Source organism: Ranitomeya variabilis, chromosome 1 (assembly GCF_051348905.1).
Source record: "Ranitomeya variabilis isolate aRanVar5 chromosome 1, aRanVar5.hap1, whole genome shotgun sequence".
Taxonomy (NCBI): Eukaryota; Metazoa; Chordata; class Amphibia; order Anura; family Dendrobatidae; genus Ranitomeya; species Ranitomeya variabilis.
In genome coordinates this window covers 552291931-552310980 of record NC_135232.1, presented here as the reverse complement: position 1 = coordinate 552310980, position 19050 = coordinate 552291931, and the positions used below count along the sequence as shown (strand labels likewise).

Below are 19050 nucleotides of genomic sequence, written 5' to 3'. Positions count from 1 at the left end.
TTCTGGTTTTTCTGTTTCACCTACATGTATCAGGGCTTTATGGTGATGGTAGCTTGGATTGCTCCTATGCAGGTGAGCCCGGAATGACAGCGCCCTCTTTAGAACTGTTAGGTGTAGAGGGAATCTGCCCAGCTCAGCCCGACAAGCACTGTTGGAGGTGCTCCGATGGACCTGGAGAAGGTGCTTGCAGAATTCCAGGTGGAATATTTCTGTTGGACTGGAATCCCACCTTGACCAGTCTGGGTAGGTGTGGGGACCCCAGACTTCGCTGCCATACAGGAGGATTGGGGCGATGATGGAGTCGAAGATTTTTAGCCAGACCCTCACTGGTGGCTTCAGATGGTAGAGTTTCCTTTGGATGGCATAGAAGGTTTTGCAGGCCTTGTCTTTCAGGGTCTCTATGGCTTGTTTGAAGCTCCCTGACCGGTGAATCTCTAGGCCCAGGTAGGTATATTTGTCCGTTCCTGTGAGGTCGCAGTTGTTGAGGACAACACACTATATACCCCCCCCACACTAATATATATATATCACACACTATATACCCCCCCACACACATATATATATCACACACTATATACCCCCCACACACTATATATCACACACTATATACCCCCCACACACTAATATATATATCACACTATATACCCCCCACACACTATATATCACACACTATATACCCCCCACACACACTAATATATATATCACACACTATATACCCCCCACACATATATAATCACACTATATACCCCCCCGCACACACACTATATATCACACACTATATACCCCCACACACACACACACACTAATATATATATATCACACACTATATACCCCCCACACACACTAATATATCACACACTATATACCCCCCACACACACTAATATATCACACACTATATACCCCCCCACACACTAATATATATAAATCACACACTATATACCCCCCCACACATATATATATCACACTATATACCCCCCCACACATATATATATCACACTATATACCCCCCCCACACATATATATCACACTATATACCCCCCCACACACTAATATATATCACACACTATATACCCCCCACACACTATATATCACACACTATATACCCCCCACACACTAATATATATATCACACTATATACCCCCCACACACTATATATATATCACACACTATATACCCCCACACGCTATATCTATATCACACACTATATACCCCCCCACACACACTAATATATATATCACACACTATATACCCCCCCACACACATCTATATATATAATTGTCTAAGGGTTTTTCCGTCTGTCTGTCTGTCCTGGAAATCCAGCGTCTCTGATTGGTCGAGGCCGCCAGGCCTCGACCAATCAGCGACGGGCACAGTATCGATGTAGATGTCATAATGGTTGCCATGGCGACGATGATGTCATAAAGGTTGCCTCGACCAATCAGTGACGGGCACAGTCTGCCGCGAATTCTGGAATCATCATTGTCCATATACTACGGGGACATGCATATTCTAGAATACCCGATGCATTAGAATCGGGCCACAGTCTAATAAATTAGAGATAGAGAGATAGATATATATATATATATATATATATATATATATATATATATATATATATATATATCTATCTCTAATTTATTAGACTGTGGCCCGATTCTAATGCATCGGGTATTCTAGAATATGCATGTCCCCGTAGTATATGGACAATGATGATTCCAGAATTCGTGGCAGACTGTGCCCGTCGCTGATTGGTCGAGGCAACCTTTATGACATCATCGTCGCCATGGCAACCATTATGACATCTACATCGATACTGTGCCCGTCGCTGATTGGTCGAGGCCTGGCGGCCTCGACCAATCAGACGCTGGATTTCCATTATGACATCATCGTCGCCATGCTGTGCCCGTCTCTGATTGGTCGAGGCCCGGCGGCCTCGACCAATCAGAGAGGCGGGATTTCCAGGACAGACAGACAGACAGACGGAAAAACCCTTAGACAATTATATATATAGATGTGTGTGGGGGGGTATATCTGTAAAACACGGCGGAGGCAGTGTGATGGCTTGGGCATGCATGGCTGCCAGTGACACTGGGTCACTAGTGTTTATTGATGATGTGACACAGGACAGAAGCAGCCGAACGAATTCTGAGGTATTCAGAGCCATACTGTGTGCTCAGATCCAGCCAAATGCAGCCAAACTGATTGGTCGTCGTTTCATACTACAGATGGACAATGACCCAAAACATAAAGCTAAAGCAACCCAGGAGTTTATTAAAGCAAAGAAGTGGAATATTCTTGAATGGCCACAAGTCAGTCACCTGATCTCAACCCAATTGAGCATGCATTTCAATTGTTAAAGACTAAACTTCAGACACAAAGGCCCACAAACAAACAGCAACTGAAAACCACCGCAGTGAAGACCTGGCAGAGCATCAACACAGCGTCTGGTGATGTCCATGAGTTCAAGACTTCAGGCAGTCATTGCCAACAAAGGGTTTTCAACCAAGTACTAAAAATAAATAATTTAAAATAAAATGTTCAATCTGTCCAATTACTTTTGGTCCCTTTAAAAAATATATAATCACACACTATATACCCCCCCGCACACACACTATATATCACACACTATATACACACACACACACACACACACACACACACACACACACACACACACACACACACACACACACACACACACACTAATATATATATATAAATCACACACTATATACCCCCCCACACATATATATATCACACTATATACCCCCCCACACATATATATCACACTATATACCCCCCCCACACACTAATATATATCACACACTATATACCCCCACACACACACACACTATATATCACACACTATATACCCCCACACACACACTAATATATATCACACACTATATACCCCCACACACACACACACTATATATCACACACTATATACCCCCACACACACACTAATATATATCACACACTATATACCCCCCCCACACAAATATATATATAAATCACACACTATATACCCCCCCGCACACACACTATATATCACACACTATATACCCCCCCACACACACTAATATATATATCACACACTATATACCCCCACACACATATATAATCACACACTATATACCCCCCCGCACACACACTATATATCACACACTATATACCCACACACACACACACACTAATATAAATATATATATCACACACACTATATACCCCCCCACACACACTAATATATATATCACACACTATATACCCCCCACACACACTAATATATATCACACACTATATACCCCCCCACACATATATATCACACTATATACCCCCCCACACATATATCTATATATATATATATATCACACACTATATACCCCCCCACACACATATATCTATATATATATATAATCACACACTATATACCCCCCACACACACACTATATATAATCACACACTATATACCCCCACACACATATATAATCACACACTATATACCCCCCCGCACACACTATATATCACACACTATATACCCCCACACACTAATATAAATATATATATCACACACTATATACCCCCCCACACACATATATCTATATATATATATAATCACACACTATATACCCCCACACACATATATAATCACACACTATATACCCCCCCGCACACACTATATATCACACACTATATACCCCCACACACTAATATAAATATATATATCACACACTATATACCCCCCACATACTATATATATCACACACTATATACCCCCCCACACACTATATATATCACACACTATATACCCCCCCGCACACACTATATATCACACACTATATACCCCCCACACACTAATATAAATATATATATCACACACTATATATACCCCCCACACACTAATATAAATATATATATCACACACTATATACCCCCCCCCCACACACTAATATATATATAAATGTGTGTGTGGGGGTATATAGTGTGTGATATATATATTTATATTAGTGTGTGCGGGGGGGTATATAGTGTGTGATTTATATATATATTAGTGTGTGGGGGGGTATATAGTGTGTGATATAGATATGTGTGGGGGGTATATAGTGTGTGATATATATATTTATATTAGTGTGTGTGGGGGGTATATAGTGTGTGATATATATATTTATATTAGTGTGTGTGGGGGGGGTATATAGTGTGTGATATATATAGTGTGTGGGGGGGTATATAGTGTGTGTGATATATATATTTATATTAGTGTGTGTGTGTGTGGGGGTATATAGTGTGTGATATATAGTGTGTGTGCGGGGGGGTATATAGTGTGTGATTATATATGTGTGTGGGGGTATATAGTGTGTGATATATATATATTAGTGTGTGTGGGGGGGTATATAGTGTGTGATATATAGTGTGTGTGCGGGGGGGGTATATAGTGTGTGATTTATATATATATTAGTGTGTGGGGGGGTATATAGTGTGTGATATAGATATAGATATATGTGTGGGGGGTATATAGTGTGTGATATATATATTTATATTAGCGTGTGTGGGGGGGTATATAGTGTGTGATATATATATTTATATTAGTGTGTGTGTGTGTGTGTGTGTGTGTGGGTATATAGTGTGTGTGCGGGGGGGTATATAGTGTGTGATTAAAAAAAAAATAATATATATATATAATCACACACTATATACACACACACACACACACACACACACACACACACACACACACACACACACACACACACACACACTAATATAAATATATATATCACACACACTATATACCCCCCCACACACACTATATATATCACACACTATATACCCCCCCACACACACTAATATAAATATATATATCACACACTATATACCCCCCCACACACACTAATATAAATATATATATCACACACTATATACCCCCCCACACACACTAATATAAATATATATATCACACACTATATACCCCCACACATATATCTATATCTATATCACACACTATATACCCCCCACACACTAATATATATATAAATCACACACTATATACCCCCCCGCACACACACTATATATCACACACTATATACCCCCCCACACATATATAATCACACACTATATACCCCCCCGCACACACTATATATCACACACTATATACCCCCACACACACACTAATATAAATAGATATATCACACACTATATACCCCCCCACACACTATATATATCACACACTATATACCCCCCCACACACTAATATAAATATATATATCACACACTATATACCCCCCCACACACACTAATATAAATATATATCACACACTATACACCCCCACACACACATATAATCACACTATATACCCCCCCGCACACACTAATATAAATATATATATCACACTATATACCCCCCACACACACTAATATAAATATATATATCACACACTATATACCCCCCACACACACACCACATATATATACAGTAAGGTCCATATATATTTGGACAGAGACAACATTTTTCTAATTTTGGTTATAGACATTACCACAATGAATTTTAAACAAAACAATTCAGATGCAGTTGACGTCCAGACTTTCAGCTTTTATTTGAGGGTATCCACATTAAAATTGGATGAAGGGTTTAGGAGTTTCAGCTCCTTAACATGTGCCACCCTGTTTTTAAAGGGACCAAAAGTAATTGGACAATTGACTCCAAGGCTATTTCATGGACAGGTGTGGGGATTCCCTTCGTTATGTCATTCTCAATTAAGCAGATAAAAGGCCTGGAGTTGATTTGAGGTGTGGTGCTTGCATTTGGAAGGTTTTGTTGTGAAGTAAACATGCGGTCAAAGGAGCTCTCCATGCAGGTAAAACAAGCCATCCTTAAGCTGCGAAAACAGAAAAAAACAAGCTGAGAAATTGCTACAATATTAGGAGTGGCAAAATCTACAGTTTGGTACATCCTGAGAAACAAAGAAAGCAATGGTGAACTCATCAATGCAAAAAGACCTGGGCGCCCACGGAAGACAACAGTGGTGGATGATCGCAGAATAATCTCCATGGTGAAGAGAAACCTCTTCACAACAGCCAACCAAGTGTACAACACTCTCCAGGAGGTAGGCGTATCAATATCCAAACCTACCATAAAGAGAAGACTGCATGAAAGTAACTACAGAGGGTTCACTGCACGGTGCAGCCACTCATAAGCATCAAGAATAAAAAGGCTAGACTGGACTTTGCTAAAAAACATCTAAAAAAGCCAGCACAGTTCAGGAAGAACATTCTTTGGACAGATGAAACCAAGATCAACCTCTACCAGAATGATGGAAAGAGAAAAGTATGGCGAAGGCGTGGTACAGCTCATGATCCAAAGCATACCACATCATCTGTAAAACACGGCGGAGGCAGTGTGATGGCTTGGGCATGCATGGCTGCCAGTGGCACTGGGTCACTAGTGTTTATTGATGATGTGACACAGGACAGAAGCAGCCGAACGAATTCTGAGGTATTCAGAGCCATACTGTGTGCTCAGATCCAGCCAAATGCAGCCAAACTGATTGGTCGTCGTTTCATACTACAGATGGACAATGACCCAAAACATAAAGCCAAAGCAACCCAGGAGTTTATTAAAGCAAAGAAGTGGAATATTCTTGAATGGCCACAAGTCAGTCACCTGATCTCAACCCAATTGAGCATGCATTTCAATTGTTAAAGACTAAACTTCAGACACAAAGGCCCACAAACAAACAGCAACTGAAAACCACCGCAGTGAAGACCTGGCAGAGCATCAACACAGCGTCTGGTGATGTCCATGAGTTCAAGACTTCAGGCAGTCATTGCCAACAAAGGGTTTTCAACCAAGTACTAAAAATGAACATTTTATTTTAAATTATTTAATCTGTCCAATTACTTTTGGTCCCTTTAAAAACAGGGTGGCACATGTTAAGGAGCTGAAACTCCTAAACCCTTCATCCAATTGTAATGTGGATACCCTCAAATGAAAGCTGAAAGTCTGAACTTCAACTGCATCTGAATTGTTTTGTTTAAAATTCATTGTGGTAATGTCTATAACCAAAATTAGAAAAATGTTGTCTCTGTCCAAATATATATGGACCGAACTGTGTGTGTATATATGTATGTGTGTATGTGTATATATATATATATATATATATATATATATATATATATATATATATATAGATAGATAGATAGATAGATAGATATAGTGTGTGTGGGGGGGTATGTAGTGTGTGTGATATATATATTTATGTGTGTGTGTGATATATATATTTATATTTAGTGTGTGTGATATATATAGTGTGTGTGTGTGGTATATAGTGTGTGTGGGGGTATATAGTGTGTGATATATAGTGTGTGTGTGTGTGGGGGTATATAGTGTGTGATATATAGTGTGTGTGTGTGTGGGGGTATATAGTGTGTGATATATATGTGTGTGTGTGTGGGGGGGTATATAGTGTGTGATATATATGTGTGTGTGTGTATATATATAGTGTGTGTGGGTATATAGAGTGTGTGTGTGTGGTATATAGATTGTGCGTGGGGGTATATAGAGTGTGTGTGTGGTATATAGAGTGTGTGTCTGACTCCGCAGACTGACTGTGTGCGTGCTTATCCCCTCACATGCCCTGTGTTGCTGTGGTAATCTCGGTGTAATCTTGCAGTTTGCTGTTCTGCCCTCCAAACCTTCGGTCACTGTGCAGTTCCTGGGGGCCCCTCCCTGACTGTAGCCGCTCGTCCCACCCATGGATAATGAATATTACGGGCAGTGTCGGCTCGGAGGATGAATGAGCCTGTTGTGCTGGTGGGCGCCACTTGTCTCCTCGATCCCAGACACAGAATGCGCCTCTTGTAGGTGATGCGATGTTTACAAAGAGTGGAGGTAACGCTGCCGACCTGGAATTACCAGAGTGGAAAGTCAGCCCAGGAATGCAGCGCCTCATCCTTCGGAGCTGACATCATCCCACAGAATGAGTGTTCATACTGACTGTCCCGCCATATTGGATGTCACTCAGCTTTCCCAGTGTGAGGGGTAGTATGTGCCATACTTTGCATGACCCAGCATTCCCAGTATGAGGGGTGGTGTCTGCCATACTGGGCGTCACCCAGCTTTCCCAGTAAGAGGAGTAGTATCTGCCATACTAGACGTGACCCAGCTTTCCCAGTATGAGGGGTGGTTTCTGCCCTACAGGATGTCACCCGGCTTTCCCAGTATGAGTGGTGGTGACTATCGTACTGGATGTCACCCAAGCTTTCCCAGTATGAGAGGTGGTGACTGCCGGACTGGATGTTACCCAGTAATAGGGATGGTGTCCATTTTACTGGACATCACCCAGCTTTCCCAGTATGATGGATGGTGTCCATTGTACTGGATGTCACCCAGCTTTCCCAGTATGAGGGGCGGTGACTGCCGTACTGGATGTTACTCAGTATTAGGGATGGTGTCCATTGTACTGGACGTCACCCAGCTTTCACAGTATGAGGGGTAGTGACTGCCATACTGGATGTTACCCAGTATGAGGGGTGGTGTCCATTGTACTGGATGTCGCCCAGCTTTCCCAGTATGAGGGGTGGTGTCCACCATACTGGTAGTCGCCCAGCTTTCCCTGTATGAGGGGTGGTGACTGCCATACTGGATGTTACTCAGTATGAGGGGTGGTGTCCACCGTACTGGTCGTCACCCAGCTTTCCCAGTATGAAGGGTGGTAACTGCCATACTGGATGTTACCCAGTATGAGGAGTGGTGTCTGCCATACTAGACGTGACCCAGCTTTCCAACAATGAGGGGTGGTTTCTGCCCTACGGGACGTCACCCGGCTTTCCCAGTATGAGCGGTGGTGACTGTCGTACTGGATGTCACCCAAGCTTTCCTAGTATGAGGGGTGGTGACTGCCGTACTGGATGTCACCCAGCTTTCCCAGTATGAGTGGCGGTGACTGCTGTACTGGACGTCACCCATCTTTCCCAGTATGAGGGGTGGTGACTGCCGTACTGGATGTCACCCAGCTTTCCCAGTATGAGTGGCGGTGACTGCTGTACTGGATGTCACCCAGCTTTCCCAGTATGAGGGTCGGTGACTGCTGTACTGGATGTCACCCAGCTTTCCCAGTATGAGTGGCGGTGACTGCTGTACTGGATGTCACCCAGCTTTCCCAGTATGAGTGGCGGTGACTGCTGTACTGGATGTCACCCAGCTTTCCCAGTATGAGGGGCGGTGACTGCCGTACTGGATGTTACTCAGTATTAGGGATGGTGTCCATTGTACTGGATGTCGCCCAGCTTTCCCAGTATGAGGGGTGGTGTCCACCATACTGGTAGTCACCCAGCTTTGCCAGTATGAGGGGTGGTGACTGCCATACTGGATGTTACTCAGTATGAGGGGTGGTGTCCATTGTACTGGTCGTCGCCCAGCTTTCCCAGTATGAGGGGTGGTAGCTGCCATACTGGATGCTACCCAGTGTGAGGGGTGGTGTCCACTGTACTGGACGTCACCCAGCTTTCCCAGTATGAAGGGTGGTGACTGTCATACTGGATGTTACTAGTATGAGGGGTGGTGTCCACTGTACTGGGTGTCACCCAGCTTTCCCTTGTGTATCCCGAATGTTGGGGGGAGGAGTTTGGCGCTTCAGTACTGTGACCCGGACTCCCCTTCCCCCCACGTTTCGCTGATTTCCGTGGTCAGCGTTGACAGTGATTTCACCATATGCAGTGTAATTACAGGCTGCTGTGCTGATGTTCATTTTCCATCCTCCACCCTGGCAGCAGATGATGGGGTGACCTCTCCATATGGCGGCAGAATATTCCCCTATTCAGCTCCTGCTGAACGCTGCCAGGTGACCCCGTACAGCCATGCCTGGCAGTGCTCTGGCATCACCCACTTACTGATAGTTTCTTTCTGTTTCAGACCTACGCCAAGTTCTCAGGAGCTCCCCTCAAGGTCCATAAAATTTCCAACCCCTGGCGAAGCCCCTCAGGTACCCGCTGTCCCCCCACCCCACACACAGAAACTTATGTAGCATGTCACCCCGTGTGTCGGTTCACATCTACAACTCTAATTCCAGGTCAGCTCCCTGCCCTAAAGACTCTGCAGGATGGAGTTGTGTTCCAGACCAGCAAAATCCTCACCCATCTGAGGAAGCAGGTGAGTGGGTGACACGGGGAGGGGGTTCCGACATTTGTACTGTATGAGGGAATGGGCAGGGAGCTCCAACATCTGTACTGTATGGGGGTGGGGGCTCTGACATCTGTACTGGATGGAGGTGGGGGGCTCCGGCATTGTACTGTATGGTGGGCGGACTCAGTCATTGTACTGTATGAGGGAAAGGACAGGGAGCACCAACATCTGTACTGGATGGAGGTGGGGGGCTCCGGCATTGTATTATATAGGGGAAAGGGCAGGGAGCGCCAACACCTGTACTGTATGGGGGGCGGACTCAGTCATTGTACTGAATGAGGGAAAGGACAGGGAGCACCAACATCTGTACTGTATGGGGGTGGGAGGCTCCAACATCTGTACTGTATGGGGTGGAGGGTGGCATGGTGCTCCGCCATTTGTACTGCATGGGGTGAAGGTGGGCATGGGGCTCTGCCATTTGTACTGTATTGTGGTAGGGCTATGACATTTGTACTGTATGGGGTGGGCATGGGGCTCTGACATTTGTGCTGTATGGGGTGCCGACATATGTACTGTACTGTATGGGGGTGGGCATGGGGCGCCAACATTTGTACTGTATGGGGTGGAGGGAGGTATGGTGTGCCGACATTTGTACTGTATGGGGTGGAGGGAGGCATGGGGCTCCAACATTTGTACTGTATGGGGGGGTCATGGGGCTCCATCATTTGCGGGGCTGTGGAGTCAGTAAGTCAAACTTCCGACTCCTCAATTCCCATGACTCCGACTCCACGACTCAGACTCCCTCATACATGGCTCATGTTTAAGTGATAAATTTACTGTAGTAAAATGGTAACATCAGGCTTTTAATCATTATTATGATACAATAATCAAGCCATTTAGATAGAACATATAATATATTTATTGGAATACAACTTTAGAACAAAAAAAGTGGCATATTTTACAATTTTAGTAGTAAAGTAAAGTTAGTAATTTAAGAAAGAATAGAGGTACAGAGAGGAACATCAAGTGCATGTATACTAATGCCAGAAGCCTCGCCAAAAAAATGGACGAATTAGAACTAATGTTGTTGGAACATAATTATGACATGGTGGGGATATCTGAAACATGGCTGGATGAGAGCCATGGCTGGATGAGAGCCATGACTGGGCTGTTAACTTGCAGGGCTATAGCCTTTTCAGAAATGACCGTACAGATAAGTGAGGGGGTGGGGTGTGTCTGTTTGTAAAATCGACCTTAAAACCCATCCTGCGTGATAATATAGGTGAATCTAATGAAAATGTAGAGTCCCTGTGGGTGGAGATAAGGGGAGGGGGAAAAAATAATAAATTACTGATAGGGGTTTGTTATAAATCTCCAAAAATAATGGAAGCAATGGAGAATATCCTTGTAAAGCAAATAGATGAAGCTGCGACTCAAGGAGAAGTCATTAATATGGGGGACTTCAACTACCCTGAAATAGATTGGGGAACAGAAACATGCAGTTCCAGTAAAGGTAATCGGTTTTTGACAACTATGAGAGACAATTACCTTTCACAACTGGTTCAGGACCCAACAAGAAGGGGGGCACTGCTAGACCTAATATTAACCAACAGGCCAGACCGCATATCAAATATAAGGGTTGGGGGTCACTTGGGGAATAGTGATCACAAAATAATAAGTTTTCATGTCTCCTTTAATAAGATGTGTAGTAGAGGGGTGACAAGGACACTAAACTTCAGGAGGGCAAATTTCCAACGGATGAGAGAGGATCTTGGTGCAATTAACTGGGACGATATCCTGAGACATAAAAGTACACAAAGAAAATGGGAGACATTTATTAGCATCCTGGATAGGACCTGTGCACAGTATATACCGTATGGGAATAAACATACTAGAAATAGGAGGAAATCAATATGGCTAAATAAAGCTGTAAGGGGCGCAATAAGTGACAAAAAGAAAGCATTTAGAGAATTAAAGGAAGTAGGTAGTGAGGAGGCATTAAATAAATACAAAAAATTAAATTATGTAAAAAGCAAATCAAGGCAGCAAAGATTGAGACAGAGAGACTCATTGCTAGGGAGAGCAAAAATAACCCCAAAATATTCTTTAACTACATAAATAGTAAGAAACTAAAAAATGATAGTGTTGGCCCCCTTAAAAATAGTCTGGGTGAAATGGTGGAGGAGGATGAGGAAAAAGCCAATATGCTAAATGACTTTTTTTCATCAGTATTTACAAAAGAAAATCCCATGGCAGCCAATATGACTAGTGATAATAATTCCGAATTTAATGTTACCTGCTTAACCCAGCAGGAAGTACGGCGGCGTCTAAAAATCACAAAAATTGACAAATCTCCAGGCCCGGATGGGATACACCCCCGAGTACTGCAGGAATTAAGTACAGTCATTGATAGACCATTATTTTTAATCTTTAAAGAGTCCATAATAACAGGGTCTGTACCACAGGACTGGCGTATAGCAAATGTGGTGCCAATATTCAAAAAGGGGACAAAAACTGAACTCGGAAATTATAGGCCAGTAAGTTTAACCTCTACTGTGGGTAAAATCCTGGAGGGCATTGTAAGGGATGCTATACTGGAGTATCTGAAGAGGAATAACCTCATGACCCAGTATCAGCACGGGTTTACTAGGGACCGATCATGTCAGACTAATTTGATCAGCTTCTATGAAGAGGTAAGTTCCGGTCTGGACCAAGGGAACCCAGTAGATGTAGTGTATATGGACTTTTCAAAAGCTTTTGATACGGTGCCACACAAAAGGTTGATACATAAAATGAGAATAATGGGGATAGGGGAAAATATGTGTAAGTGGGTTGAGAGCTGGCTCAGGGATAGGAAACAAAGGGTGGTTATTAATGGAGCACACTCGGACTGGGTCACGGTTAGTAGTGGGGTACCACAGGGGTCAGTATTGGGCCCTCTTCTTTTTAACATATTTATTAATGACCTTGTAGGGGGCATTCAGAGTAGAATTTCAATATTTGCAGATGACACAAAACTCTGCAGGGTAATCAATACAGGGGAGGACAATTTTATATTACAGGCTGATTTATGTAAGCTAGAAGCTTGGGCTGATAAATGGCAAATGAGCTTTAATGGGGATAATTGTAAGGTCATGCACTTGGGTAGAAGTAATAAGATGTATAACTATGTGCTTAATTCTAAAACTCTGGGCAAAACCGTCAATGAAAAAGACCTGGGTGTATGGGTGGATGACAAACTCATATTCAGTGGCCAGTGTCAGGCAGCTGCTACAAAGGCAAATAAAATAATGGGATGCATTAAAAGAGGCATAGATGCTCATGAGGAGAACATAATTTTACCTCTATACAAGTCACTAGTGCGACCACACTTAGAATACTGTGCACAGTTCTGGTCTCCGGTGTATAAGAAAGACATAGCTGAACTGGAGCGGGTGCAGAGAAGAGCAACCAAGGTTATTAGGGGACTGGGGGGTCTGCCATACCAAGATAGGTTATTACACTTGGGGCTATTTAGTTTGGAAAAACGAAGACTAAGGGGTGATCTTATGTTAATGTATAAATATATGAGGGGACAGTACAAAGACCTTTCTGCTGATCTTTTTAATCATAGACCTGAGACAGGGACAAGGGGGCATCCTCTACGTCTGGAGGAAAGAAGGTTTAAGCATAATAACAGACGCGGATTCTTTACTGTAAGAGCAGTGAGACTATGGAACTCTCTGCCGTATGATGTTGTAATGAGTGACTCATTGCTTCAATTTAAGAGGGGACTGGATACCTTTCTGGAAAAGTATAATATTACAGATTAGATTCCTTGATAAGGCCTTGATCCAGGGAACTAGTCTGATTGCCGTATGTGGGGTCGGGAAGGAATTTTTTTCCCCATGATGGAGCTTACTCTTACCACATGGGGTTTTTTTTGCCTTCCCCTGGATCAACATGTAAGGGCATGCTAGGCTATGGGTTGAACTAGATGGACTTAAAGTCTTCCTTCAACCTTAATAACTATGTAACTATGCTGTGAAGGAAGCCCCTGTTCCTCCCACGTCACCAATCCGTGACGTCACTACACAGGCACAGCTCTCCGGCGCCCCGTTTGTCTCTCAGGTCAGTAAGGGAACTGCACCTAGAGCAAATGGCCGCCGGGGAGACTGCCCTGTTACCCACACTGGGTATTCTAAGATTCGCAATCAGAGTAAAAGGATCAGCCCAAAATTAATTTATGATTTAATTGCCTTAAGGGCGCACTAGGTAATTACAAGAAATATACAATCACAATATATCAAGAGTTACAGTCAGAGTACAATATAACAACAATAATACAAGGCTTAAGGTATAAAGCTGGAGGTCAATTTACCAGGTTAGAGGTTGCTTGTGGAAGCCGGGGGGCGCAGCGTTCCGCAGGTCCAAAACTTTAGTTGCCGGGCAGCCCCCAGAAAGCGTGTGCTTGCTCCCCTCTGGCTGGCATGCCCTGTTTCTTAGCTGGTCATCTTCTGTCACCCGCTCTCCACATGTTCCAGCTCTTAACCCTGCCGTGTCCCTCCCCCTGTAGCTGGGTGGACTTGGCAATCTCCACCCCTCTGCCTCCCTGCAAGATTTATTCCATTATCTAATAAATGGGATAACTCCTCTCAGGATGATCGGATCAGTACCCGGGCAGTACCAGCGCCTGTGGTTTGTTCTGCCGGTCGTACAGGGATCAAACCTGGACCCATTCGGTCCCTGTGGGAGGCTGATCTCTATATCTCGGGTTTCAGACCTCCCAGGGACACAGGAGTCGCACTATTAGATGCACAATTTCTTTAGGACGAGGGGAATATTTTTTATGAGCCGGTACCTCGGACGATGCGTCCATAATTCCCGATTCCATGTTTGAGACGGTTTGACTGGACAGCCATAAGAGATGTGTATCCAGTGGCCACTTGACATGCATGGTTTAATTAAGCCCCCAGGCATTTCCAAGCCCCCTGCTGGTGTGGCTTCCTCCCTGAGCTTTGACGTACCTTCTGCAATCTACACTGAGCTCAGCCGATTACCATACTAATAGGCACTATGTTCATTAGAAAAGGTGGGGGCCAGGAGCACTCTTCTCTGCAGACCTGTGACCAGGAGACAAAATGGAGTCACGCCAATCTGTGTTAGTATGCCCATCCAAGAGGGCGGCTGTTCCCTCATCACACCTCCCTGCTTTAGAGGGCGCTAGGGGGCATCACATTCCTGTGTTCCCCCGTGCGCCCTTCCGCACCTTCTCCTTGCCGGGACAACCCATCAGCATTACCATGGTCTCTGCCCCCTCCTCTGTCTCTCTCCGAGGCTGTCTCTGCCTCCTCCTCTGTCTCTCTGAGGCAGTCTCTGCCTCCTCCTCTGTCTCTCTTTGAGGCTGTCTCTGCCCCCTCCTCTCTCTGAGGCTCTCTGCCCCCTCCTCCTCCTCCTCTCTCTGAGGCTGCCTCTGTCTCCTCCTCCCTCTTTCTGAGGCTGTCTCTGCCTCCTCCTCTGTCTCTCTCTGAGGCTGTCTCTGCCCCCTCCTCTCTCTGAGGCTGTCCCTGCCCCCTCCTCTCTGTCTCTGAAGCTGTCCCTGCCTCCTCCTCTGTCTCGCCCTGAGGCCGTCTCTGCCTCCTTCTCTCCTTCCCTGAGGCAGTCTCTGCCTCCTCCTCTGTCTCTCTGAGGCTGTCTCTGCCCCCTCCTCTCTCTCTAAGGCTGTCTCGGCCTTCTCTCTCTTTCGGAGGCTGTCTCTGCCTCCTCCTCTGTCTCTCTCTGAGGCTGTCTCTGCCCCCTCCTCTCTCTCTGAGGCTGTCCCTGCCCCCTCCTCTCTGTCTCTGAAGCTGTCCCTGCCTCCTCCTCTGTCTCGCCCTGAGGCCGTCTCTGCCTCCTTCTCTCCTTCCCTGAGGCAGTCTCTGCCTCCTCCTCTGTCTCTCTGAGGCTGTCTCTGCCCCCTCCTCTCTCTCTAAGGCTGTCTCGGCCTTCTCTCTCTTTCGGAGGCTGTCTCTGCCTCCTCCTCGGTCTCTCCCTGAGGCTGTCTCTGCCTCCTCCACTCTCTCTCTGAGGCAGACTCTGCCTCCTCCTCTGTCCCTCTCTGAGGCTGTCTCGGCCCCCTCCTCTCTGTCTCTGAAGCTGTCCCTGCCTCCTCCTCTGACCCTCTCTGAGGCTGTCTCTGCCTCTCCCTCTCTTTCTGAGGCTGTCCCTGCCTCCTCCTCTGTCTCTCTGAGGCTGTCTCTGCCTCCTTCTCTCTTTCCCTGAGGCTGTCCCTGCCTCCTCCTCTCTCTCTCTCTCTGAGGCTGTCTCTGCCTCCTTCTCTCTTTCCCTGAGGCTGTCCCTGCCTCCTCCTCTGTCCCTCTCTGAGGCTGTCTCTGCCTCTCCCTCTCTCTTTCTGAGGCTGTCCCTGCCTCCTCCTCTGTCTCTCTCTGAGGCTGTCTCTGCCTCCTCCTCTCTGTCTCTGAGGCTGTCCCTGCCTCCTCCTCTGTCCCTCTCTGAGGCTGTCTCTGCCTCCTTCTCTCTTTCCCTGAGGCTGTCCCTGCCTCCTCCTCTGTCCCTCTCTGAGGCTGTCTCTGCCTCTCCCTCTCTTTCTGAGGCTGTCCCTGCCTCCTCCTCTGTCTCTCTGAGGCTCTCTGCCTCCTCCTCCTCTGTCCCTCTCTGAGGCTGTCCCTGCCTCCTCCTCTGTCCCTCTCTGAGGCTGTCCCTGCCTCCTCCTCTGTCCCTCTCTGAGGCTGTCTCTGCCTCTCTCTCTGAGGCTGTCTCTGCCTCTCCCTCTGAGGCTGTCTCTGCCTCTCCCTCTCTCTTTCTGAGGCTGTCCCTGCCCCCTCCTCCCTCTCTCTCTGAGGCTGTCTCTGCCTCTCCCTCTCTCTTTCTGAGGCTGTCCCTGCCCCCTCCTCTCTCTGAGGCTGTCTCTGCCTCCTTCTCTCTTTCCCTGAGGCAGTCTCTGCCTCCTCCTCTGTCTCTCTCTGAGGCTGTTTCTGCCCCCTCCTCCCTCTTTCTGAGCGGATAGGGTACCCCTAACTGTCGGTCCCTGGGCCACGCCTCCTGTGAACCCTGCTGGACCGTTACCTGGAACAGCCATCCCTGGTCCCAGACCACCCGCTCGCGGTCTGACTCCCCAGGAGGCTGTGCCGCCTGCTCCTTGAGAGCTTTCAGGCTAGCATCAGCTTCCAACGCTGCCTGAAATCCCTGACTCGATGTGGCGAGAATGGACGACACTGCCACATCCGCTGTCAGCTCCCCGGGATCTGTCTCCTGGCCACTGTCTGACTCAGCCGCCACTTGGTCAGAGAGGGGTAAGCCTTCGGACCTCTGCAAGGCTCCTTGGGCTCCGGCGCTCCCACTCCTGGTGACAGCGGCCACGACCGCTGTGCCCATGGGTAGCGCCTGCTTCCCCCCGGCTCCTGACCAAGTCGCCGGGTCAGGCAGACTTCCCTGCCCTCCTGACATCCCGGGTGTGGGGAACTCCTGCCCTGGGGTCTTACCTGGTGGCTCCTCTCCTGGGACGCCTCCTCCCCCCATGGCCTGTTCCTCTTCCTGCAGGGGCCCTAGGCTCAGCAGGCTGGATTCACTTAGGGGCCCTACACTTCCCGTAGCAGCCCCTCCCTCCACCCCTGAGCTCTCCCCTACAGTCTCCTCACCTGTCCTCCCTGCGAGCCCTGTGTGTGTGGTGTCAGTGCATGGATTACCCTCAGGTTTCAATCCCTCCTCCACTGTTGGAGGCACATTCAACACATCAACATTAACAGTAGAGTCATGACATTCTTGGGGAGCCGAACTTGGGGGTTCAGTGGCCACATACTGAGACACTATCCGCCCCAAATCGGTCCCAAGTAATACATTGGCAGGAATATTTGACGTTACTCCCACCTCCCGCACTCCCCTCCCGGCGCCCCAGTCCAAAAACACCTTGGCGACAGGCAGCGCCGGTTCCACGCCTCCAATTCCGGAGACGGAAAGGGTTTTTCCCGGTACCAAGTCTTGAGGGGACACCACCTCAGGACGTACCAGGGTTCGTTCAGCGCCTGTGTCCCGCAGTCCCATGACCGCTGTGCAGCCGATAGTGACGGGTTGGTAATTGTCCAGGGACCTCCCACCACCCCCTCCCACACATAAAACAGTGGACGGTTCCAGGGACAGGGATGGGGTCTTAAGACGCTGGGGACATGCAGACTTGAAGTGTCCCAGCTGGTTGCAGTGATGACAACGTCTGGGTTCTGCGTCTGGCCTGGAGAGGGCAGCAGGGGGGTACACCCCTTGCACTCTGGGGGCTGGGGAAACAGGGGCAGGATTGGGCTTACCCCCTCTCCAGGTGCTGCTGGCAGGCTTCCTCCGCTCAGGCACCCTGTTATTGGCATACTCATCTGCCAGGGCGGCTGTAGCAGAAGCCCCCTTCGGTTTCCGGTCACGAAGGAACTGCTGGAGGTCCTCTGAGCAGTTCCACAAGAACTGCTCCGTGACGAACAGTTCCTGGACCTCCTGGCGGGTGGTGAGCGCTAGACCCGAGGTCCAGTGCTCTGCAGCTCTCAGCAACGCCCGCATGTGGTCGGTCCAGGTGTCCTTTGGGCCCCGCTGCAGGCTCCGGAACTTCTTGCGGTAGGACTCCGGGGTGAGGTTGTAGTGTTGGATCAGGGCCCGCTTGATGCTGCTGTAGTCCTGCTCCGCCCCGGCAGGTAAGTCCCCCAAAACTTCCAGGGACTTACCCCTCAAACGGGGGGTCAGGTATCTTGCCCACTGATCCGGGGCCAGATGGTGTTGAAGGCAGGTCCTTTCAAAGGCCAGCAAGAAGGAATCCAGGTCTCCATCCTTCTCAAGCAGAGGGAAGTCCTCGGCCCGGACTTTAGAAACCCTGGACTCTGGTGGTGCTGGGGCGTCCAGCGGGAGCCCGTGTTGAGCCATCTCCAGTCGGTGCTGGCGCTCCGCTGCTCTCTCTGCCGCTGCTTGCTCCGCTGCCTCA

The 19050-nt window shown here is 47.2% G+C and overlaps 1 protein-coding gene across 1 annotated transcript in view; it reads left to right on the top strand.

Annotated features, from left to right (window-relative positions):
• MTX1 (metaxin 1) overlaps positions 1-19050 on the top strand; it is a 131552-nt gene that overhangs the window by 15088 nt on the left and 97414 nt on the right. The window contains exons 2-3 of the mRNA XM_077255889.1: positions 9909-9978; positions 10066-10145. Of these exons, the coding sequence (XP_077112004.1) occupies positions 9909-9978; positions 10066-10145 (150 nt within the window). The remainder of the gene's footprint in view (positions 1-9908; positions 9979-10065; positions 10146-19050) is intronic.